Consider the following 27,003-nt stretch of genomic DNA (forward strand, 5'->3'; position numbering starts at 1 on the left):
GGAAAACATGAAGACACAAACATATTTCATTATTCCAGCTAATTATTCCAGCTAATTATTCCAGCTAATTATTCCAGCAAAACTCAGGGAGCTCCTCAGTGGTTCAGCGGTCTAAGGCACTGCATCTCAGTGCTAGAGGCGTCACTACAGACCCTGGTTCAGCGGTCTAAGGCACTGCATCTCAGTGCTGGAGGCGTCACTACAGACCCTGGTTCAGCGGTCTAAGGCACTGCATCTCAGTGCTGGAGGCGTCACTACAGACCCTGGTTCAGCAGTCTAAGGCACTGCATCTCAGTGCTGGAGGCATCACTACAGACCCTGGTTCAGCAGTCTAAGGCACTGCATCTCAGTGCTAGAGGAGTCACTACAGACCCTGGTTCAGCGGTCTAAGGCACTGCATCTCAGTGTTGGAGGCGTCACTGCAGACCCTGGTTCAGCGGTCTAAGACACTGCATCTCAGTGCTGGAGGCGTCACTACAGACCCTGGTTCAGCGGCTAGAGGCGTCACTACAGACCCTGGTTCAGCAGTCTAAGGCACTGCATCTCAGTGCTGGAGGCGTCACTACAGACACCCTGGTTCAGCGGCTAAAGGCGTCACTACAGACCCTGGTTCAGGGGTCTGCTGGAGGCGTCACTACAGACCCTGGTTCAGCAGTCTAAGGCACTGCATCTCAGTTCTGGAGGCGTCACTACAGACACCCTGGTTCAGCGGTCTAAGGCACTGCATCTCAGTGCTGGAGGCGTCACTACAGACACCCTGGTTCAGTGGTCTAAGGCACTGCAGCTCAGTGCTGGAGGCGTCACTACAGACCCTGGTTCAGCGGCTAGAGGCGTCACTACAGACCCTGGTTCAGTGGTCTAAGGCACTGCATCTCAGTGCTTGAGGTGTCACTACAGACACCCTGGTTCAAATCCGGGCAGTATCACAACCAGCTGTGATTGGGAGAACCATAGGGTGGCTCACAATTGGCCCAGCGTTGGCTGGGAGAGGCAGTCATTGTAAATAAGAATTTGTTCTTAACTGACTTGCCTAGTTAAATAAAGGTACATTTATTTTGTATTTTTTTAACAAATATATAAGCAAGGTTTGAGTTTGCTCCATTATGCCAGTTATCCTGTAGAGATCACTGTTGTCTTTCACCAGACTGTAGTCCTATGAGGACAGATGATGTCACTGAAGCAGAGTGATCAGCTCATTCCAGAGGTTACAGTGTGTTTCAGACACCGAGACTTGGTAACTATAGTAACCCTTCTAACCAGTCGGACTGCTGCTGGTTTCTCCGGTTGTCTGTTCAAGCCTTGCTGTTTCAGCACCATAGACAGCGACATGACTTTAATCCTGTCTCTTCTCATTGGAACCTATTTAATCTACGAGAACACTGTGGTTTCTTTCTGATCATGTAGGGTCCTAGCCTATGTTTCTGGCTTGAACAGATTTATGCTTGACTGTCCCTCTACTAAACACTTGAAGGAAGGCCTATGTCCATCATATTGTATATGACTCAAGATGACAGCAGAAGTACCCTGGCCCAATCCCTCTCCATCTCTCTCTGTAGCACCGTTCTGATCCGGGCCTCACCGCCTCGGTATCTAAAACACTGCACCGCAGCAGTCTCCATTTGTAGAGCTGGGAGATCAATCTGTGACATCCACGGTCCGAGCTATGCTCCCGCTACTACTACTACTACTACTACTATTATTTCAGCATGCGCATGCGCACTGACAGCACCCAGCCGGTCGGGTGGAAGAAGTCGTATGCCGACGGATGTAATCTTGGCAGAGAATTCCCTCTTCTCCCTGGGCATACATGGTGAAACTGTGAGTATTTGGTTTTCCCGATGGGTGCTGGTCTGGTCTGGCCGGGAGAAGAGTGGGCTAGGCGGGTTAAAACGGCCTGTCACGGTGGTTGTACAGAGTGGTGGTAGAGGGCGATGGATGGATGAAGCTGGAAGCTTCGTAGAGGCTGCGTCTTTTTCTGTTCACTCTTCATCATGGCACTTTCTATTGATATGACGTTGTGTTCTGGGCTGATTATAATCCAACGGGTTCTCTGTGTTTGTCTCACACAACAGCCTATACCGTGTGGATATCTATTGGTTTTATTCTGTAATACGAGTTGTGATTGAGTGACATCAGGATTTTTTTCCTGTACGGAATCCCCCCTCCTCCTCCTCTTCCTCCTCCTCCTCCACCCCCATTCAGCTGGTGATGGTGAAGTCAGCCTACCGATATTCCTCGTATGTCAGTTCTTAATGAACCAACATACCAGTCGTAAAGAAGCTGTTTGGTAATGCTACAAATATACAAATATCGTCCCCCCATCTCCCTATTTTCCCTGGTATGGGTCCATTTTACTGGCGAACATGCAGACACCGCCCACTGGGCACATACTGGCTGAATCAACGTTGTTTCAACGTATTTTGTTTGTCAACGTATTGTGACGTGGAATCAATGTAAAAAAAATACATCGGTTTTAAAAAGTCATCAACCAGTACTGTTTTCATGTCATTTCAACCAGCGTTGTAAACATTGAAATTGGGGAAAAACGTTGATGTAACAACCAGATTAAGTCAATCTAATTACAACCCAATTCATCAGAACTATGTATACATTGAAATTGCATTGAACATTTCGCACAGAAATGTAAAAAAGATTGTTTCAATGTCATACCATGAACCTAAACACAGTAAACTGCAGTGGTATATATAATGTGGAGCCACAGTCCTTCAATTCCTGTCTGAACAGTGACTCCTACTGGTATATGAGGGGTAATGCACTTCACTGAGAACAAATCTACCATCCAGATAAGAGCTGGGATAATAAACAAAACATTTTCAACACCGACTAAACCGACCACTTATCGCAGGCATTTTGCTGATATTGTTCATTATGATAAGTAGCCTATACTAGAGAAATGTGAAGTTTAAAATGAAATAAGTTTGCTAATATGGGTGATTGTTATTAATGGGACAGTGAATGACTACAACCATCACACTGGTAGTAGTAGTTTCAAGGGGAAAAACAGTGGTGCAGGGTGTTCAATCATTATTTTTATCCTATCAATTCAGGCAATTTATTGCGATATGGATTTTTGTCCATATCGCCCAGCTCTAACCCAGATGCGTACCTCTATGTACCCTGTTTAACTTTGTAACCAATCTGTGTTCGAGTCAGCAGAGTTATCATTTAGACATTGTCTGTTGGTTAGGGATACTCACACAGTGCTTTTATCTTCCCTATTTTACATACCTGATTACATTGTGGATGTTCATTTATACTGTAATTATTATCCAACACCTGGGGATTTGAACTCAAAACAACCTCTTGGTTCACAGCTTTCAGATGTTCCTGCTACTCCACCATGTCTGTCAGTTAGCAGTCAATCTGTCTATTCTCTCATCATTGATTTTATCAATTTATCTCATCAATATAGTTGTCTAATGTTGGTGGGGCATGTGAACCTGTTTTAATGTTACTCCTTAATCACCATGAGTGTACTTTTAACAGAGCTGAGACTGACTTCAAAGTGCATTTACCCTATTGATTACACCTATCAGGTTGTTTCAGATCTACACAAGTACCTAGGGAGGAGGGGGTAGGGTTTATTCAGGACAGGGCCTAACTATACTGGCCCAATAAGTACATACCCTAGAGATAGCCCTTATTGGGACACTGGTTGGAGAGTTTGTCATTGGGGCTGGTGGCTTGAGTTTGAGACCTGCTAGCAGAATACTGTCACATTCTTAGCAATATATCTAATTCAAATTCGTTTCTCATTGAAATATGGGAATTGGAATAATTCTAGATATCTGAGTGTATCCAAGATAACTCTGTGTTGTCTTCTCGTTATTCATCCTTCCGGGGCGGTAGGTAGCCTATTGGTTAGAGTGTTTGCCCAGTAACAGAGAGGTTGCTAGATTGAATCACTGAGCTGACAAGGTAAAAATCTGTTGTTCTGCCCCTGAACAAGGCAGTTAACCCACTGTTCCTAGGCTGTCATTATAAATACGATTTTGTTCTTAACTGACTTGCCAAGTTAAATAAAGGTTGTAAAAAATGTAGAACAAATATACAGTGCATTCTGAAAGTATTCAGACTGCTTGACTTTTTCCGCATTTTGTTACGTTACTGCCTTATTCTAAAATTGCTTAAATAATTTTTTCCCACATCAATCTACACACAATTCCCCATAATGAGCAAGCAAAATCAGATTTTGAGAAACTTTTGCAAATGTATTACAAATATAAAACTGAAATAATAAATGTACGTAAGTATTCAGACCCTTTACTCAGTACTTTGTTGAAGCATCTTTGTCAGCGATTACAGCATCGAGTCTTCTTGGGTATGACGCTACAAGCTTGGCTCACATGTATTTGGGTAGTTTCTCCAATTCTTCTCTGCAGATCCTCTCAAACTCTGTCAGGTTGGATGTGGAGCGTTGCTGCACAGTTATTTTCATGTCTCTCCAGAGATGTTCGATCAGGTTCAAGTCCGGGCTCTGTCTGGGCCACTCAAGGACATTCAGAGACTTGTCCCAAAGTCACTCCTGCGTTGCCTTGGCCGTGTACTTATAATCGTTCTATTGGAAGGTGAACCTACACCCCAGTCTGAGGTCCTGAGCTCTCTGGAGCAGGTTTTAATCAAGGATCTCTCTGTACTTAGCGCCATTCATCTTTGCCTTTATCCTGACTAGTCTCCCAGTCCATGATGCTGAAAAACATCTCCACAAGATGATGCTGCCACCACCATGCTTCACCGTAGGGATGGTGCCAGGTTTCCTTCAGATGTAACGCTTGGAATTCAGGCCAAAGAGTTCAATCTTGGTTTCATCAGACCAGAGAATCTTGTTTCTCAAGGTCTGAGAGTCTTTAAGTGTATTTTGCACTTGTATTTTGCACGTGCCTTTTACTGAGGAGTGGCTTCCGTCTGGCCACTCTGACATAAAGGCCTAATTGGTAGAGTACTGCAGAGATGGTTGTCCTTCTGGAAGTTTCTCACATCTCCACAGAGGAACTCTAGAGCTCTGTCAGTGACCATTGGGTTCTTGGCCAACTCCCTGACCAAGGCCTTTTCCCCCTGATTGCTCAATTTGGCCAGGCGGCCAGCTCTTCTTTCATTTAAGAATGATGGCGGCGCCAGTGTTCTTGGGGACTTTCAATGCTGCAGAAAGTTTTTGGTACCCTTGCTTCGACACAATCCTATCTTTCGACCTCATGGCTTGGTTTTTGCTCTGACATCAACTGTCAATTGTGGGACCTTATATGGACAGCTGTGGGTCTTTCCAAATAAATTGGCCCTAGAGGCGAAAATAATTACAATTTAGCATTAATACTGGAGTGATATATGTGCAGATGATGATGTGCAAGTAGAGATACTGGGGTGCAAAAGAGCAAGAGGATAAATAACAATATGGGGATGAGGTAGTCGGGTGTGCTATTTACAGATTGGCTGTGTACAGGTACAGTGATCGATCGGTAAGCTGCTCAGACAGCTGATGCTTAAAGTTAGTGAGGAAGATATGAGTCTCCAGCTTCAGAGATTTTTGCAATTCGTTCCAGTCATTGGCAGCAGAGAACTGGAAGGAAAGGCGGCCAAAGTAAGTGTTAGCTTTGGGGATGACCAGTGAAATATACCTGCTGGAGCGCGTGCTATGGGTGGGTGTTGCTATGGTGACCAGTGAGCTGAGATAAGGCGGGGCTTTACCTAGCAAAGACTTATAGATGACCTGGAGCCAGTGGGTTTGGCGACGGATATGTAGTGAGGGCCAGCTAACGAGAGCATACAGGTCGCAGTGGTGGGTAGTATATGGGGCTTTGGTGACAAAACGGATGGCACTGTGATAGACTACATCCAGTTTGCTGAGTAGTGTTGGAGGCTATTTTGTAAATTACATCGTCGGTCAAGGATCAGTAGGATAGTCAGTTTTACGAGGGTATGTTTGGCGGCATGAGTGAAGGAGGCTTTGTTGCGAAATAGGAAGCCGATTCTAGACAACATTTTGGATTGGAGATGTTTAATTTCAGTCTGGAAAGAGAGTTTACAGTCTAAACAGACACCTAGGTATTTGTAGTTCTCCACGTATTCTAGGTCAGAACCGTCCAGAGTAGTGATGCTAGTCGGGCGGGAGGGTGTGGGCAGCAATCGGTTGAAGGGCATGCACTTAGTTTTACTTGCATTTAAGAGCAGTTAGAGGCCACGGAAGGAGTGTTGTATGGCGTTGAAGCTCGTTTGGAGGTTTGTTAGCACAGTGTCCAAAGAAGGGCCAGATGTATACAGAATGGTGTCGTCTGCGTAGAGGTGGATCAGAGAGTCATCAGCAGCAAGAACGACATCATTGATATATACAGAGAAAAGAGTCGGCCCGAGAATTGAACCACGTGGCACCCCCATAGAGACTGCCAGAGGTCCGGACAACAGGCCCTACGATTTTACACACTGAACTCTATCTGAGAAGTAGTTGGTGAACCAGGCGAGGCAGTATTTTCAGAAGCCAAGGCTATTGAGTCTGCCGATAAGAATACGGTGATTGACAGTGTCAAAAGCCTTGGCCAGATCGATGAAGACTGCTGCACAGTACTGTCTTTTATCGTTGGCGGTTATGATATTGTTTAGGACCTTGAGCGTGGCTGAGGTGCACCCATGACCAGCTCGGAAACCAGATTGCATAGTGGAGAAGGTACGGTGGGATTCGAAATGATCGGTGATCTGTTTATTAACTTGGCTTTCGAAGATTTTAGAAAGGCAGGGCAGGATGGATATAGGTCTGTAACAGTTTGGGTCTAGAGTGTCTTCCCCTTTGAAGAGGGGGATGACCGCGGCAGCTTTCCATTCTTTGGGGATCTCAGACGATATGAAAGAGAGTTTGAATAGGCTAGTAATAGGGGTTGCAAAATTTTGGCAGATAATTTTAGAAAGAGAGGGTCCAGAAAGTCTAGCCCAGCTGATTTGTAGGGATCCAGATTTTGCAGCTCTTTCAGAACATCAGCTGTCTGGATTTGAGTGAAGGAGAAGCGGGGGGTAGAGCTTAGGCCAGTTGCTGCGGGGGATGCTGAGATGTTGGCCAGGGTAGGGGTAGCTAGGTGGAAAGCATGGCCAGCCGTGGCAAAATGCTTATTGAAATTAAAGATTATCGTGGATTTATCGGTGGTGACAATGTTTCCTAGCCTCAGTGCAGTGGGCAGCTGGGAGGAGGTGCTCTTATTCTCCATGGACTTTACAGTGTCCCAAAACTTTTTGGAATTAGTGCTACAAGAAGCAAATTTATGTTTGAAAAAGCTAGCCTTAGCTTTCCAAACTGACTGAGTAAATTGGTTCCTGACTTCTCTGAAAAGTTGCATATTCGATGCTAATGCAGAATGCCACAGGATGTTTTTGTGCTGGTCAAGGGCAGTCAAGTCTGGGGTGAACCAAGGGCTATATCTGTTATTAGTTCTGCATTTTTTTAAAGGGGCATGCTTATTTAAGATGGAGAGGAAAGCACTTTTGAAGAACGACCAGGCATCCTCTAGTGATGGGTTGAGGTCAATATCCTTCCAGGATACCCGGGCAAGGTCAATTAGAAAGGCCTGCTCGCTGAAGTGTTTAGGGAGCGTTTTACAGTGATGAGGAGTGGTCGTTTGACTATGGACCCAGTACGCACGCAGGCAATGAGGCAGTGATCGCTGAGATCCTGGTTGAAGACAGCAGAGGTATTTAGAGGACAGGTTGGTCAGGATGATATCTAAGAGGGTGCCCATGGTTATGGATTTAGAGTTGTACCTGTTAGGTTCCTTGATGATTTGTGTGAGATTGAGGGCATCTAGCTTAGATTGTAGGGCAGCTGGGGTGTTAAGCATATCCCAGTTTAGGTCACCTAGTAGCACGAACTCTGAAGACCGATGTGGGGCGATAAATTCACATATGGTGTCCAGGGCACAACTGGGGGCTGTTCCTGAGTTCCTGAGTGGCCGAGTTACAGTTTTGATTTAAATCTACGGCAAGACCTGAAAATGGTTGTCTAGCAATGATCAACAACCAATTTGACAGAGCTTGAAGAATTTTGAAAAGGATAATGGGCAAATTTTGCACAATCCAGGTGTGGAAAGCTCTTAGATACTCACAGCTGTAATCGCTGCCAATGGTGCATCTACAAAGTGTTGACTTAGGGGTATGAATACTTATGTAAATGATTTAATTTTCAATACATTTGCATTTCTAAAATCATGTTTTCACTTTGTCATTATGGATTATTGTGTGTAGATGGGAGAGAAAAATATATATATTTAGAATTCAGGCTGATACACAATAAAATGTGGAAATAATTCAAGGGGTATGAATACTTCCTGAAGGCATTTCTTAGAGCCATGTCTCATGCTAACTGAATTAATGAAGGCTAACTCGTTTCGAATAGGCTATCGTAAAGCTGAAAATCAAAGATAAATGGCTGCTGTGTTACCCATCTGAACCTTTTCTTTGTGGAAATGCTCCCATTATTTTGAGTTAATCGAGGAGAAAGAGAACAACATTTGAGTCAAATGCAAAGTCTTCAAAGGCAGCATTGATCTCTTGGTCCAGAAACACCACATCAAACCTGAAAAAGCATGTGCAGGTCAAAGGCACAAAGCTGGTAGCCAAAGTTAAAGAAATGTGTGAAAGAGGAGAATTCTATACACGTTATGGTAATAAACAAAGATGAATAAATCATAATTCTAAGTGTTCTAATGAAAGTTCCATATAAACAATCTAAATGGCAATAATGACATTAACATATTGAGAGCAGGGTGCCTCCTCTAGTGGGTCACAAACCAAGGCCACCAACACCCTAAAAACTGTCCCGATAAGGGATATGTATAGTGAGGCCCTGTCCTGAATAAACCCTACCCCCTCCTCCCTAGGTACTTGTGTAGATCTGAAACAACCTGATAGGTGTAATCAATAGGGTAAATGCATTTTGAAGTCAGTCTCAGCTCTGTTAAAAGTACACTCATGGTGATTAAGGAGTAACATTAAAACAGGTTCACATGCTCCACCAACATTAGACAACTATACAGAAAGCCCTTCAATTGATGAAATAAATGGATCAAATCAATGATGAGAATAGTCAGATTAACTAATACCTGAAACGGACATCTGAGTACCGTGAACCAACGTTGGGAGTTCAAATCCCAGGTGAGGACATGTTGAATAATAATTACTGTATAAATGAACATCCACAATGTAATCATGTATGTTAAAAACAGTATGTTAAAACACTGTGTTAAAAACACTACTTTAACTATGTTAAAACACTATGTTAAACAGTATGTTAAAACGCTGTGTTAAAAACACTACGTTAAACAGTATGTTAAACACTATGTTTAAAACACTGTGTTAAAAACACTGTTAAAAACACTATATTAAAAACACTATGTTAAAAATGCTATGTTAAAAACACTATATGTTAAAAACACTATGTTAAAAACACAATGCTAAAACACTATGTTAAAAACGCTATGTTAAAAACGCTGTGTTTAAAACACTATGTTAAAAACACTATGTTAAATGTTAAAACCGCTGTTAAAACGCTATGTTAAAATTCAATGTTAAAACACTATGTTAAAAACAGTGTTTTAAAAACACTATGTTACAACACCATATGTTAAAACACTGTGTTTAAAACACTGTGTTAAAAAAACAATGTTAAAAACACTATATGTTAAAAACACTATGTTAAAAGCACTATGTTAAAGACACTATATGTTTAGAACACTATATGTTAAAAACACAAAGTTAAAAACACTATGTTTAAAACACCATATGTTAAAAACACTGTTAAAAGCACTATGTTAAAAACACTATATGTTAAAAGCAATATATGTTAAAAACACTATATGTTAAAAGCACTATGTTAAAACACTATATGTTAAAAGCACTATATGTTAAAAACACTGTGTTAAAAATGCTGTGTTAAAAACACTATGTTAAAAACACTATGCTAAAACACTATGCTAAAACACTATGTTAAAACACTATGCTAAAACACTATGTTAAAACACTATGCTAAAACACTATGTTAAAACACTATGCTAAAACACTATGTTAAAACACTATGCTAAAACACTATTTTTAAATACTATGTTAAAACACTATGTTAAAACACTATGTTAAAACACTATGCTAAAACACTATGTTAAAACACTATGCTAAAACACAATGTTAAAACACTATGTTAAAACACTATTTTAAACACTATGTTAAAACACTATGCTAAAACACTATGCTAAAACACTATTTTTAAACACTATGTTAAAACACTATGCTAAAACACTATTTTTAAATACTATGTTAAAAACACAATGCTAAAACACTATGTTAAAAACGCTATGTTAAAAACGCTGTGTTTAAAACAATATGTTAAAAACACTATGTTAAATGTTAAAAACGCCGCTGTTAAAACGCTATGTTAAAATTCAATGTTAAAACACTATGTTAAAAACAGTGTTTTAAAAACACTATGTTACAACACCATATGTTAAAACACTGTGTTTAAAACACTGTGTTAAAAAAACAATGTTAAAAACACTATATGTTAAAAACACTATGTTAAAAGCACTATGTTAAAGACACTATATGTTTAGAACACTATATGTTAAAAACACAAAGTTAAAAACACTATGTTTAAAACACCATATGTTAAAAACACTGTTAAAAGCACTATGTTAAAAACACTATATGTTAAAAGCAATATATGTTAAAAACACTATATGTTAAAAGCACTATGTTAAAACACTATATGTTAAAAGCACTATATGTTAAAAACACTGTGTTAAAAATGCTGTGTTAAAAACACTATGTTAAAAACACTATGCTAAAACACTATGCTAAAACACTATGTTAAAACACTATGCTAAAACACTATGTTAAAACACTATGCTAAAACACTATGTTAAAACACTATGCTAAAACACTATGTTAAAACACTATGCTAAAACACTATTTTTAAATACTATGTTAAAACACTATGTTAAAACACTATGTTAAAACACTATGCTAAAACACTATGTTAAAACACTATGCTAAAACACAATGTTAAAACACTATGTTAAAACACTATTTTAAACACTATGTTAAAACACTATGCTAAAACACTATGCTAAAACACTATTTTTAAACACTATGTTAAAACACTATGCTAAAACACTTTTTTTAAATACTATGTTAAAACACTATGCTAAAACACTATTTTTAAATACTATGTTAAAACACTATTTTTAAATACTATGTTAAAACACTATTTTTAAACACTATGTTAAAACACTATGCTAAAACACTATGCTAAAACACTATTTTTAAATACTATGTTAAAACACTATTTTTAAATACTATGTTAAAACACTGTTAAAACACTATGCTAAAACACTATGCTAAAACACTATGCTAAAACACTATGTTAAAACACTATGCTAAAACACTATGTTAAAACACTATTTTTAAGCACTATGCTAAAACACTATGCTAAAACACAATGTTAAAAGACTATGCTAAAACACTATGTTAAAACACTATGCTAAAACACTATGCTAAAACACTATGTTAAAACACTGTGAGAGTATCCCTAACCTTGCCAACAGACAAAGAGCTATGACTGGATCAGTGGTTCACCAATCAGGGCCTTGATTGGCTCGGTAATGTGATGTGTACGGATTTTTTCTTTGGACACAAATGTTCTTGCAACGTTCCAATGAAACATGTCCAGAACATTAATATATTAGTATGTTCTGGGTAAGTTCTGCTTGATATTAAGGAAATGTTTTTTTGAAAACATTCCTTGCATATCATGGGAACATTCATATGAAAACCTTAGTTAATGATCTAATGAGTCTCTTAAGGGAACGTTCTCTAAAGTTGGGGGAATGTTTGTTGTTAGCCGGGGTTGGGTTTATGTAGGCTACATTGACATCTGATTTGCCAAACACCATCATGTTGCGCAAATCAAACTTTAAATGCACTTCAAATAAAGTTTGATTTGATGTAGTCTTTAACTTAGATTTTTGGTTGAGATGGAGATGTGAATCCAACATATTAAAAACTTGTAGATTACATTTGAAATCAACCAACCATCCTTAATATACAAGACAATATCCAAAGGAAAGTGTATTATTAATATCATGACTTTGTCATCCTATATATAGGGCGAATGATAACGACTTATAAGCTTCCAAAGATTCAATCAACCATGGATGAATGATAGTATATCTAGCTTCACGTTGAAATGATGGTGTTGGGCAAATCACATGTCAATGTAGCCTACATAAACCCAACCTCACTCTGAATGTACTTTCACATACAGCCTGTGTAAGAAAAGTTAAAGAAGTTCCTTTCAACTATTCAATGTTATTTAGGTAGTTTACACAAATGAGTATGGAGGCTGACCAATGTCTAAATGTGTTGGCATGATAGGTCCGCTGAAATGTACACAGCTTGTTTCCGAAGCCAAGCAGAATCTGTAGAGGGAGTTCATCTGGATGGTAGACGTGTTCTCAGTGAAGTGCATTACCCCTCATATACCAGTAGGAGTCACTGTTCAGAAATGACTGTGGCTTCATATTTTATTTCAATATGCCTCTTTATTTAGGTTGATGGCATGACATTGAAACAAGATCTAATCAAATATAAAATTCTACAATTTCAACCACCCCAATATACAGTATATTGAAGATAGGATGAAAAAGATATGTAACGTTTCTATGTGGAATTTTCAACATATACAGTTGAAGTCAGATGTTTACATACACTTAGGTTGGAGTCATTAAAACTCGTTTTTCAACCACTGCACAAATGTCTTGTTAACAAACTATAGTTTTGGCAAGTCGGTTAGGACATCTACATTGTGCATGACACAAGTAATTTTTCCAACAATTGTTTACAGACAGATTATTTCACTTATAATTCACTGTATCACAATTCCAGTGGGTCACAAGTTTACATGGACTGAGTTGACTGCCTTTAAACAGCTTGGAAAATTCCAGAAAATTATGTCATGGCTTTAGAAGCTTCTGTTAGGCTAATTGACATAATTTGAGTCAATTGGAGGTGTACCTGTGGATGTATATCTAGGCCTACCTTAAAAATCAGTGCCTCTTTGCTTGACATCATGGAAAAATCTAAAGAAATCAGCCAAGACCTCAGAAAACAAAATGTAGACCTCCACAAGTCTGGTTCATCCTTGGGAGAAATTTCCAAACGCCTGAAGGTACCACGTGCATCTGTACAAACAATAGTATGCACGTATAAACACCATGGGACCACGCAGCTGTCATACCGCTCAGGAAGGAGACGCGCTCTGTCTCCTTGAAATGAACGTACTTTGGTGCTAAAAGTGCAAATCAATCCCAGAAACACAGCAAAGGACCTTGTGAAGATGCTGGAGGAAACAGGTGCAAAAGTATCAAAATCCACAGTAAACGAGTCCTATATCGACATAACCTGAAAGGCCGCTCAGCGAGGAAGAAACCACTGCTCCAAAACCACCATAAAAAAGCCTGACTACGGTTTGCAACTGCACATGGAGACAAAGATCGTACTTTTGGAGAAATGTCCTCTGGTCTGATGAAACAAAAATAGAACTGTTTGGCCATAATGACAATCGTTATGTTTGGAGGAAAATGGGGGAGGCTTGCAAGCCAAAGAACACCATCCCAACCGTGAAGCACGGGGGTGGCAGCATCATGTTGTGGGGGTGCTTTGCTGCATGAAGGACTGGTGCACTTCACAAAATAGATGTCATCATGAGGAGGAAAATTTATGTGGATATATTGAAGAAACATCTCAAGACATGAGTCAGGAAGTTAAAGCTTGGTCGCAAATGTCGGGAAGTTTTACTAGGATTAAATGTCAGGAATTGCAAAAACTGAGTTTAAATGTATTTGGCTAAGGTGTATGTAAACTTCCGACTTCAACTGTACATAGGTTAAGTCAAAGTATATACAGTTCTTTCAAAAAGTATTCAAACCCCTTGACTTATTCCACATTTTGTTGTGTTACAGCCTTTATTCAAAATGTATTAACCCTTTCATACGTACCATCACACGGGTGTGATCGTTCTACAGTGGTCCCTGCAGCGTACGATCACACCCCGTGTGATTAGAATGCTTATTTAGAACGGCCAGTTTCGAATGACGCAACAATCAGCATTTGAGCCACACTTTTTTCAGAAACTATTTACACAAACACAGTCCTTACAAAGTTATGTCCAGAATGTGAGCAGTTTATTTTTGGATGAAATGTTCAGATATTCACAGAAGTATCTATAGCATAACACAATCATCCTAACTGGAAAAATGTAGGCTACATTTGTCCTAGCGTTAACTGAAGAAAGATTGACGCAAGCCGTCATATTTTCGAACTCTCGGCTGACAAACTACAATATGAATGAGCTAATAGCAATTACTGTGTATAATTAATTACATCATGGGTGAGCTCACCGTTGATCAAAATAATTGAGTAAAACACTTTCTAGAAATCGAAAGTAATCCGAAGTTGATTAGTGCTTCTACCTCTTTATTGCTTGCTGTTTGGGGTTTAGGCTGGGTTTCTGTACAGCACTTTGAGATATCAGCTGATGTAAGAAGGGCTTTATAAATACATTTGATTGATTGATTGTTTCAGCGCGCAGCCATGCTTTTTTTCCTCAATGAAACCAAAGATAATAAGAGAAGACAAGATGAGTTTGGTCTGTTTATAGTATGCATGTTGAAGGGGTGTGTCGTCTACCATCGTTCACATCCCACCATTCACTTCTTGAAGTTCTCAAAAAATGTGTGAACCCTTACTCACCTCATTTTGTTATAGCATCTTTGGTCAGACAGACGATTACAGTGAAACCCAGAATGCATTGTATGTCAACAAACATGGCTCCACACATAACTGGAATTAGCTTAGCTCATCATAATCAGTACAACCTTCAAAAAAGTATTTTACACACATACTATGTGCCCATTACAATCTATGCAAGAATCGGAATGCATGATTTATCACCGGTAATTGAAAAACATGTGAATAAAACAGTAAATATATCAATAATTACCTCACAAAACATTTTCTGATAGTGATTTATTGATATAAATGGCGCATGCAGGCAGTCAATCACGTAACCTCACACTCTGAGCCATTCAGTGTTGTTGTTTAAGTCTGTAGCTAATGAACTAAGCTGTAGCATTAGCAATGTCTTTCAAAAGGAGACAACTCACAAATGCGGAAATTCTGGAGATTTTTAAAATTCTGACAATGAGTGTGACTCTGAAAGTCAGGAATCAGATTCTGACAGTGTCAGTGAGGAGCTGCCCCCCAGCCATTGAGAACCCTGAATCTAAGGACCCCTTGTCCACTGACCAAGTCCCAGGTCCCTTTGAAGATGCTGGTGGTGATGGAGGCAGACCGACCGTGGATGAAGTACAGGAGTTCTGTGGTAGCTGGAAGGCCGCCAGCCATTTCACCCCTCCTGGCCCTGCTGTTTGCGTTGATGAGTCCCAGTCTGGAGTGCAACGCCCCTTCCCATTTCCCTCTGAGGCAGAGTGCTTCAAGTTGTTTCTGACAGAGGAGCTGGTGGGAGACATAGCAGAGACCAATCGCTATGACTTGGAGCTACAGGAGAAGAGAGAGCCAGAAGTGGAGTGAGGGGGGGACACAACCACAATTAGTGAAATGTATACCTTCCTGGTGACTGTCCTTCTCATGGAGATAGTAAAGAAGAACTCCCTAAGAGAATACTGGAGCACAGATCCTATGTTTACAACTCCCTTCTTTGCCACCCTCTTTTCCCAAGACTGCTTCTTAGTTCTGCTGCGATGACTGCATTTCATCAATAATGCTACTGCCATCCTAAATGACCCGTTATACAAAATAAGAAATGTCAACAGCTGGCAGTAAAGTGGCATGACAAACGAGATATCCATGTCCTCTCCGCTGTCCATACAGCAACCATGTCGGCCACAGGGAAGGTGGACCACCTGATGGGAGAGAGAAAAATCAAACCAGACTGCGTGCTTGACTATAACTTCAAAATGGGGGCAGTGGATAAGGCGGACATGATAAACAGCTTTGTGGAATGCACTCAGAAAACGACCAAGTGGTATAAGAAGATATTTTTCAATTTTTCCAGGGTAGCTTCAAAATACAACAAGCCAATACTTCTCTGACGCAATTAGCATTGTAGCTAGCTATCTAAGCATTGAGTATAACACCATAAAGGTTATGAAATGAGTAATGTTACCTCGCGTGTCCGCGATTATAAGGAATATACACCAAAATATTATGCTACAGTAGAAACGACATAACACGACATGCAGAAACTATTATAATGTAATAAGGCACTTACTTTGATAGAAACCAAAGTTATTATTTGTAACGAAAACAATTATGACTGCGATGCAGGCAACAGAGGGAAAATGTGAACACGTGTGTATAGGACGGGAGATGAGAAAATGTCTGTAGACTTGAACTGCACAAACAATTGGGAAGTGTTTGTGGAATTTTGTCCGGGTCAGAAATGTCTAAAAAATGAGTTGGTCCGCAAAAGTAAAAAGGACCATTTTAATGTGAATGAATGAGGCGGAACACACCTCAATGTAAACTGTTCTTAGAAAATAAAAATAATTTGAAATTGACAAGTTGAAAACAGCCTATAAATAAAAACAGGCTGCGGATGAAATGGACTGTTGCATAACAATCACATTCTGGAATGGAGAGAACGTTCTAACTCACGCTGAGGCGACCGTTAGAGATAATGGAACTAAAGCATGAAAGGGTTAAACATTTGTTTTCTCTCACTCATCTATACACAATACCCCATAATGACAAAGTGAAAACATGTATTTAGAAATTTTAGCAAATGTATTGAAAATAAAATACAGAAATATCTAATATGTATTCACACCCCTTTGCTATGACACTCTAAATTGAACTCCGGTGCGTCAAATTTTCTTTGATCGTCCTTGAGACATCACTAAAACATGATTGGAGGTACATGATTTAGATACATGATTTAGAAAGAAACACACCAGTCTATATACAGTGAGCTTGAGACAAGGACACATGTTTAGTTGTTTTGCCTCTGTACTCCAGCACTTTGAAATGATACAATGACTCAAGTTGAGTATTTGGTCCCATATTCCTAGCACCCAATGACTACATCAAGCTTGTGACTACAAATTTGTTGGATGCATTTGCTGTTTGTTTAGGTTGTTTAGATTATTTTGTGACCAATAGAAATTAATGGTAAATAATGTATTGTGTCATTTTGGAGTCACTTTTATTGTAAATAAGAATAGAAAACGTTTCTATACACTTCTACATTAATGTGAATACTACCATGATAATGGATAATACATTAATCCTGAATAATGATGAGTGAGAAAGTTAGACACACAAATATCATACCCCCCCCCAAAAAATGCTAACCTCCCCTGGTATAGTAATGGTGAAAGGTTAGCATGTCTTGGGGGTATGATATAAAATGCTAATCTCCCCTGTTATAATAATGGTGAGAGGTTAGCATGTCTTGGGGGTATGATATAAAATGCTAACCTCTCCTGTTATTGTAATGGTGAGAGGTTAGCATGTCTTGGGGGTATGATATAAAATGCTAACCTCCCCTGTTATTGTAATGGTGAGAGGTTAGCATGTCTTGGGGGTATGATATAAAATGCTAACCTCCCCTGGTATAGTAATGGTGAGAGGTTAGCATGTCTTGGGGGTATGATATAAAATGCTAACCTCCCCTGTTATTGTAATATTGAGAGGTTAGCATGTCTTGGGGGTATGATATAAAATGCTAACCTCCCCTGTTATTGTAATGGTGGGAGGTTAGCATGTCTTGGGGGTATGATATAAAATGCTAACCTCCCCTGTTATTGTAATGGTGGGAGGTTAGCATGTCTTGGGGGTATGATATAAAATGCTAACCTCCCCTGTTATTGTAATGGTGAGAGGTTAGCATGTCTTGGGGGTATGATATAAAATGCTAACCTCCGCTGTTACTGTAATGGTGAGAGGTTAGCATGTCTTGGGGGTATGATATAAAATGCTAACCTCCCCTGGTATAGTAATGGTGAGAGGTTAGCATGTCTTGGGGGTATGATATAAAATGCTAACCTCCCCTGTTATTGTAATGGTGAGAGGTTAGCATGTCTTGGGGGTATGATATAAAATGCTAACCTCCCCTGTTATTGTTATGGTGGGAGGTTAGCATGTCTTGGGGGTATGATATTAAATGCTAACCTCCCCTGTTATTGTAATGGTGAGAGGTTAGCATGTCTTGGGGGTATGACATAAAATGCTAACCTCTCCTGTTATTGTAATGGTGAGATGTTAGCATGTCTTGGGGGTATGATATTTGTGCATCTGTAACTTTCTCACTCATCATTATTCAGGATTAATGTATTATCCGTAACCATGGTAGCATCCACATTAATGTACATAGTGTACATGTTTAGAAACATTATACTCTTATTTACAATTTATACGAAATTGTTTGACCACAGAGGTAGCAAAACTGTATTTCAAATCGATGATACTCCCCCACTTAACATACTGCTTGACTAGTTGGACCCAAGCTTGCTATACAACATTAAAACCTATTCAGTCTGTCTACAAACAAGCTCTCAAAGTGCTCGATAGAAAGCCCAATAGCCATCATCACTGTTACATCCTCAGAAAGCATGAGCTCCTGAGTTGGAAAAATCTTGTGCAATACACCGACGCATGTCTTGTATTCAAGACCCTAACCCTAACCCTAACCCTAGCTCCCCCTCCACTCAGTATTTTTGTAAAACAGAAAACCCAAACATATGGCAGCAGATCCACAAGGTCTGCCATGAGAGGTGACTGTATAGTTCCCTTAAGGAAAAGCACCTTTAGTAAATCTGCTTTCTCTGTGAGAGCTTCCCATGTCTGGAATACACTGCCATCAGACACACATAACTGCACCACATATCACACTTTCACAAAATGCATGAAGACATGGCTAAAGGTCAATCAGACTTGTGAACATAATCCCTAGCTGTGTATTGCCGCTTTCCATGTTGTCTGTTGTCTGTAGCTTGTGAGGTGTGGAAACACTTTGTTTTTATGGATTTTGTCTTGTTGCTTTTTGTTCTATGTTGCTCTGTCTGTATGCTACATCTTGCTTGTCCTATGTTGCTCTGTCTGTATGCTATGTCTTGCTTGTCCTATGTTACTCTGCGTGTGCTCACTGTTCAATGATTGTCTATATTGTAATTGTTTTTAATAACCTGCCCAGGGACTGCGGTTGAAAATTAGCCGGCTGGCTAAAACCGGCACTTTTACTGAAACGTTGATTAATGTGCACTGTCCCTGTAAAAATAAAATAAACTCAAACTAAACTCAAACAATAAAGGTGACTCCAAAATTACAATATATTATACTGAACTAAAATATAAAATGCAACATGCAACAATTTCATTGATTTTACAGTTCAAATTAGGAAATCAGTCAATTGATATAAATTCATTAATTAGGTTGTAGTTTAGCTCCCGAGTGGCGCAGCGGTCTAAGGCCCTGCATCTCAGTGCTATAGGTGACACTACAGACCCTGGTTTGATCCCAGGCTGTATCACAACCGACCGTGATCGGGAGTCCCATAGTGCGTTGTCCAGGTTAGGGGAGGGTTTGGCTGGGGTAGGCCGTCATTGTAAATAAGAAATTGTTCGTAACTGACATGCCAAGTGAAATCAAGGTTAAATAAAACAATCTATGGATTTCACAATGGGCCTCATTCAAATTGCCATCGATAAAATGCAGTTGGGTTCATTGTCTGTAGCTTATGCCTGCCCATACCATAACCCCACCGCCACCATGCGGCACTCTGTTCACAACGCTGACAGGAAACTGCTGTTCCACACAACGTCATACACATGGTCTGCAGTTGTGAGGTTGGTTGGAAGTACTGCCACATTTTTAAAAACGACATTGAGGCGGCTTGTGGCAGAGAAATGATCATTTAAGTCTCTGGCAACAGCTCTGGTGGACATTCCTGCAGTCAGCATGCCACTTGCACGATCCCTCGAAACTTGAGACATCTGTGGCACAATTTAATGGCCTTTTATTGTCCTCAGCACAAGGTGCACCTGTGTCATGTTCATGCTGTTTAATCAGTTTCTTGATATGCCACACCTGTCAGGTGGATGGATTATCTTGGTCAAGGAGAAACGCTCACTAGCAGAGATGGAAACAAATTTGTGCCCAACATTTGAGAGAAATAATCTTTGTGTGTATGGAACATTTCTGCGATCTGGGGACCAACACTTTGCATGTTGCGTTTATATTTTAGTTCAGTGTATTTCCCATTCATTTCTATTGGGCACAAAATAATCTCAAACACAACCTAAACAAACAGCAAATACATCCAACAAATGCATAGAGTCACGAGCTTGATGTAGTCACCCTTTGCTATGAATATGGGACCAAATACTTAACGTTTTACTACTTTAATAGACATAAGTGAATTTGTCCCAATACTTTTGGTCCCCTAAAATGGAGCCAATACGTACAAAAGGTTCTGTAATTTCGAAACGGTTCACCCAATATGGATGAAAATATCCTCAATATTATAGTTGACAGTCTGCCCTTTGTCCTCATAGTCATTGCATCATTTCAAATCCAAAGTGCTGGAGTACAGAGCCAAAACATCACGTCTCACTGTCCCAATACTGTTGGAGTCCACGCTAGGGTCCCAACAGAGCATGTCATAGCAGAAACTATGCCATGAAGTCCAAGGAACTGTCCGTAGATGCTCTAGCGACATTATCAGGACCATACAGTAGAGCACTGATGGAGCTCTAGCTTTGTGTTACACATATTGCAGGGCCAGATTGGTTGTAGTATTACTGATGCTGTTTTAAAGATTAATACTGTATAATATAAACCTAGTCTTAGCTCATTTGCATGTCATCACATGACTGTTATTACAATATTATGCAGCAGCGTTCCTCCTCTGTCTGTCTGTCCTTAGCCCCATGGAATCAGCCCTGTCTGTCTGTCTGTCTGTCTGTCTGTCTGTCTGTCTGTCTGTCTGTCTGTCTGTCTGTCTGTCTGTCTGTCTGTCTGTCTGTCTGTCTGTCTGTCTGTCTGTCTGTCTGTCTGTCTGTCTGTCTGTCTGTCTGTCTGTCTGTCTGTCTGTCTGTCTGTCCCACTGCTCTGTGTGTCCCTCTAGCCAATGGGATCTAACCCTCTCTGTCTCTGTCCTCCAGCCAATGGGATCTAACACTGTGTCTCTGTCCCTCCAGACAACGGGTTCTAACCATGTGTGTCCCTCCAGGCCATGGGATCTAACCCTCTGTATCTCTGTGTCCCTCCAGGCCATGGGATCTAACCCTCTGTCTCTCTGTGTCCCTCCAGGCCATGGGATCTAACCCTCTGTATCTCTGTGTCCCTCCAGGCCATGGGATCTAACCCTCTGTATCTCTGTGTCCCTCCAGCCCATGGGATCTAACCCTCTGTATCTCTGTGTCCCTCCAGCCAATGGGATCAGAGCGTATGGAGATGCGAAAGCGGCAGATGTCGGTGCAGCAGGAGTCGATGGCGGTTGGCACGGCACCGACCCAGCAGGACCCTAACCAGAGCCAGAACCAGGGGAGCCAGAACCAGGGGAACCAGAACCAGGGGAACCAGAACCAGGGGAACCAGAACCAGGGGAACCAGAGAGGGAACAACGCCTGTTGTTTCTGCTGGTGCTGCTGCTGTAGCTGTTCCTGGTACGAACTGTATGGATTCATCCCAAATAGCACCCTATTCCCTTTATAGTGCACTGCTTTTGATTAAAATCCTATGGGGAATAGGGTGCCATTTGGGACGCACACTGTCATGCAATTCTAGTAGTGTATCACACACCCAGCATGGCTCCACACAGCACCCTTCATCAAAACATCACCCTTCATCACACAGCACCATTCATCACACAGCACCATTCATCACACAGCACCCTACATCACACAGCACCCTACATCACACAGCACCCTACATCACACACCCAGCATGGCTCCACACAGCACCCTACATCACACAGCACCCTTCATCACACAGCACCCTTCATCACACAGCACCCTACATCACACAGCACCCTTCATCACACAGCACCCTACATCACACAGCACCCTTCATCACACAGCACCCTTCATCACACATCACCCTTCATCACACATCACCCTTCATCACACAGCACCCTTCATCACACATCACCCTACATCACACAGCACCCTACATCACACAGCACCCTACATTACATCACCCTTCATCTATACAGCACCCTACAGAACATCACCCTACAGATCATCACCCTACAGTACAGCACCCTATAGTACAGTACCCTATAGTACAACATCACACATCACACAGCATCTACACAGTTGACTTGATGTGGGTCATTATGAGGTTGATAGGGTCAGTGAAGACATGTATAACCTCCTGACTACTAGTCTGATCTCTGTCCTGTTGCCCACCGTTCTCTCCTGTAGGAACGAGGAGCGTGAGGAGAGGAACCGGCGGGCGTCCTACGACCTCAAAGCTGAGGGGACGGCCGACTGCGAGGACAGGTTAGTCACAGCAGTATTCCTGTGGAGAGAATGTGAAAGATGAGTTCTGTTGAGTTACTCACCTCCAGTCCAAGTTTGTAGCCCTGCGTTAGTACATTGGATAACTGATCAAGGGCTTAATGGTTAGCAGTGTGTTAGTGCCATACCTGGTGTTGGTGAAGCTGGGTCAGACCCTGTAAGTCCAGTGTGTTAGTGCCATACCTGGTGTTGGTGAAGCTGGGTCGGCCCCTGTACGTCTGGCGCTGTCTTGTGCCCGCTGTTGTTCTCTGATTGGTATGTGTTCTCTGCAGCCCCCCTCCCACTCTGGAGGAGGTCCGTTCCTGGGCCCAGTCGTTTGACCGACTGATGTCGTGCGCTGCTGGCCGAGTGGCGTTTAGGTTGTTCCTGTGTACAGAGTTTAGTGAGGAGAACATGTTGTTCTGGCTGGCTTGTGAGGAGTTCACCAAGGAAACCAACAAGACCTCCATTGAGGAGAAGGCACGGGTCATCTACGAGGACTACATCTCTATCCTCTCACCCAAAGAGGTGAGTAAGACTTCTCCTCCTCCTTCTTCATGTGATATTATATGTACCGTAAATTCCGGACTGTAAGCCGCAACTTTTTTCCCACGCTTTGAACCCCGCGGCTAAACCTGTTATGGCTAGGGGGCAGTATTTTCACGGACGGATAAAAAACGTACCCGATTTAATCTGATTAGTACTCCTGCCCAGAAACTAGAATATGCATATAATTATTAGCTTTGGATAGAAAACACTCCAAAGTTTCTAAAACTGTTTGAATGGTGTCTGTGAGTATAACAGAACTCATTTGGCAGGCCAAAACCTGAGAAGATTCTGTACAGGAAGTACCCTGTCTGACCATTTCTTGGCCTTGTTGATTATCTCTATCTATTACAGGGGATCTCTGCTCTTACGTGACACTTCCTACGGCTCACATGGACTCTCAGAAGGCGGCAAAATGCTGAATCGTGGCTTTGCAGGCTCTGGCTGAAACAAAGTAGCGCGTTTGGATAATGGCTGGTTACAGTACTGTGAGACTCAGGCGCGTGCCCGCGTCGACCGAAAGCTTTGTTTTCTTTCCTCTGTTTAGCTAAACGGAGATTCCCGGTCGGAATATTATCGCTTTTTTACGAAAAAATGGCATAAAAATGGATTTTAAACAGCGGTTGACATGCTTCGAAGTACGGTAATGGAATATTTAGAAATCTTTTGTTACGAATTGCGCCATGCTCGCGACCCTGATTTACCATTTCGGATAGTGTCTTGGAACGCACGAACAAAACGCCGCAATTTGGATATAACGATGGATTATTTTGGACCAAACCAACATTTGTTATTGAAGTAGCAGTCTTGGAAGTGCATTCTGACGAAGACAACAAAGGTAATGAAACTTTTGTAATAGTAAATCGGAGTTTGATCAGGGCTAAACTTGGTCGGTGTCTAAATGGCTAGCCGTGATGGCTGGGCTATGTACTGAGAATATTGCAAAATGTGCTTTCACCGAAAAGCTATTTTAAAATCGTACATATCGAGTGCATAGAGGAGTTCTGTATCTATAATTCTTAAAATAATTGTTATGTTTTTTGTGAACGTTTATCGTCTGATTATTTCTGGCTGGGTACTCTGCTGACATAATCTAATGTTTTGCTTTCGTTGTAAAGCCTTTTTGAAATCGGACAGTGTGGTTAGATAAAGGAGAGTCTTGTCTTTAAAATGCTGTGAAATAGTCATATGTTTGAAAAATTGAAAAATTGAAGTTTTTGTATTTTTGAGGAATTTGTAATTCGCGCCACGCCTATCATTGGATATTGGAGCAGGTGTTCCGCTAGCGGAACATCTAGATGTAAGAGGTTAAACAATGACGCGGCTAATATATGGATTTTTCCCGCTTTCAATTTTTAATTTTTTTTAAAACACATTCTGTGACGTGCTCAGTTTTTTGGCGGCATGAAGCTTTCATTAGACCAATGAAATTGCCGAACATGTTAAGGTCAAACAACGTTTTTGTTTACTGTTTAGATTAAATCGAGCGCTCTAAAACTTCCCATCATTCTGATTACGGTAGTCATTTTGTCACCCTCCTCATGGCAAAGACACGGAGAAATGCATATGATGCAGCTTTCAATTGATCTGGCTGTTGGAAAAGGAAATAGAGCTGCTGCACGGGAGTTAATGAGTCGATGATAAGACGTTGGAAACAGCAGCGTGAGGAATTGACTCAGTGCAAAAAGACAACTAAAGCTTACTGCTCATTTTTTATTTTTTGTTACAAGCCGTGTTTCGTTAAAGCCTATTTATTTTTGTTACAAGCCGTGTTTCGTTAAAGCCTATTTATTTTTGTTACAAGCCGTGTTTCGTTAAAGCCTGTGTAAAGTTAATTTGTTTCAATGTACCGGTAGGCACCTGCGGCTTATAGACATGTGCGGCTTATTTATGTTCAAAAAAATAAATAAAAAAAATTCAGTGGGTGCGGCTTAATAGTCCGGAAATTACGGTATCTAGTCTCTCCATGCTGTGTTTCCCCAGGTGAGTCTGGACTCACGTGTTCGGGAGGTGATCAACAAGAACATGTTGGAGCCGTCGTCCCAGACCTTCGTTGATGCTCAGGTGCAGATCTACACGCTGATGCAAAGAGACTCCTACCCCCGATACATGAACTCCCCCGCCTACAAGAACCTGCTCAACTCCCTCTCAGAGCAGGCCCCTGAGTCCTAACTCAGCACTCTCAGAGCAGGCCCCTGAGTCCTAACTCAGCACTCTCAGAGTAGGTCTCCGAGTCCTAAGTCAATACTCTGTGTCCTAGAGTCTTAGGTGACAACAAACCTGGGATCGTCTCTCTTTTCTCATTTTCATTTGGTTTGAATGTTAGTGTAGAGAAGGGGTGGCCAACCTTCCTCCTGGAGAGCTATAACAGCCTGTACACCCAGTAGCTCTCCAGGAGTGTAGAGGATGTGAAGCGGGCCTCTGACCTGACCTTGCCCTGCCCCCAGGACCTGGCTACGCGCTAGAGAAGCGTCACCTGACTAAAGACACTCAGGGTTCTACTGTCTGAGAAGTCTACTCGCCTAGGGCTCTACTATTCTGAAGGCTCTATTCTACTGGGCTCAGCTCCTCTGAGGGTGAGGGCTCTACTCTCCCGAGGGCTCTACTCCCCAAGGGCTCTATTCCCCCTAGGGCTCTACTGTCCCGAGGGTTCTACTCCACCTAGGGCTCTACTGTCCTGAGGGTTCTACTCCACCTAGGGCTCTACTGTCCTGAGGGTTCTACTCCACCTAGGGCTCTACTGTCCTGAGGGTTCTACTCCACCTAGGGCTCTACTGTCCTGAGTGTTCTATTCCACCTAGGGCTCTACTGTCCTGAGGGTTCTACTACACCTAGGGCTCTACTGTCCTGAGGGTTCTACTCCACCTAGGGTTCTACTGTCCTGAGGATTTTACTTCACCTAGGGTTCTACTGTCCTGAGGGTTCTACTCCACCTAGGGTTCTACTGTCCTGAGGGTTCTACTCCACCTAGGGCTCTACTGTCCTGAGGGTTCTATTCCACCTAGGGCTCTACTGTCCTGAGGGTTCTACTCCACCTAGGGCTCTACTGTCCTGAGGGTTCTACTCCACCTAGGGCTCTACTGTCCTAAGGGTTCTACTCCACCTAGGGCTCTACTGTCCTGAGGGTTCCACTCCACATAGGGCTACTACTGTCCTGAGGGTTCTACTCCACCTAGGTCTCTACTGTCCTGAGGGTTCTACTCCACCTAGGGTTCTACTGTCCTGAGGGTTCTACTCCACCTAGGGTTCTACTGTCCTGAGGGTTCTAATCCACCTAGGGCTCTACTGTCCTGAGGGTTCTACTCCACCTAGGGCTCTACTGTCCGGAGGGTTCCACTCCACAGCGGCTCTACTCCCTTAAGGCTCCATTCCCCCCAGGGTTCTACTCCACACCACCATTACTGCTCCAGATCAACACACTCCAAAGGAATATTAATATTCATGTAAGGTTTGTTTTAGAAAAAAATTATCTACATTTTATTTGTGTACAAGTTATTTTATTGTGTGTTATGATTGTTTATTTTTTTTATAATTGTTTGGACGGACAAATGACGCCTACTTGTGGGCAATAGTGTATATATTTATGCGTTTGTAAATAGACAAAAGGGAATTGTGGGTAAACTGCATATGAGAATCAAGTGAGTGTCCCATTTGACACCCTATTCACTATATAGTGCACTACTTAATGGGCCCTGGTCTAAAGTAGTGAACTATATAGTGCACTACCTAATGGGCCCTGGTCTAAAGTAGTGAACTATATAGGTAATAGGGTGCAGTTTGGGACTTTACTCAAGTCAAGTCTACGTTATACATTTATTTCCTCCAAAATGGCTCCCTATCCCCTACATAGAGCACTACTACATTATAATCTATGGGAATAATCAAATCAAATTCT

The 27,003-nt window shown here is 41.5% G+C and overlaps 1 protein-coding gene across 1 annotated transcript; it reads left to right on the forward strand.

Moving 5' to 3' along the window:
* Window positions 1-1,734: 1,734 nt before the first annotated feature.
* On the forward strand, window positions 1,735-27,003 carry LOC106592360 (regulator of G-protein signaling 20-like). Its single transcript, XM_045693774.1, has 5 exons — window positions 1,735-1,818; window positions 21,493-21,728; window positions 22,449-22,565; window positions 22,856-23,090; window positions 25,092-27,003. The coding sequence occupies exons 1-5, from the start codon at window positions 1,756-1,758 to the stop codon at window positions 25,278-25,280; spliced, it is 840 nt and encodes a 279-aa protein (XP_045549730.1). The 5' UTR covers window positions 1,735-1,755; the 3' UTR covers window positions 25,281-27,003.

The sequence above is a fragment of the Salmo salar genome, chromosome ssa14, assembly GCF_905237065.1.
Source record: "Salmo salar chromosome ssa14, Ssal_v3.1, whole genome shotgun sequence".
Taxonomy (NCBI): Eukaryota; Metazoa; Chordata; class Actinopteri; order Salmoniformes; family Salmonidae; genus Salmo; species Salmo salar.

Excerpts from the sequence above, each read along its gene's own strand:
- LOC106592360 (XM_045693774.1), top strand. The coding sequence starts at position 1,756 with ATGCCGACGGATGTAATCTTGGCAGAGAATTCCCTCTTCTCCCTGGGC. Across the intron at positions 22,566-22,855 it reads ACGGCCGACTGCGAGGACAG|CCCCCCTCCCACTCTGGAGG; the intron begins GTTAGTCACAGC and ends TGTTCTCTGCAG. Across the intron at positions 23,091-25,091 it reads CTATCCTCTCACCCAAAGAG|GTGAGTCTGGACTCACGTGT; the intron begins GTGAGTAAGACT and ends GTGTTTCCCCAG.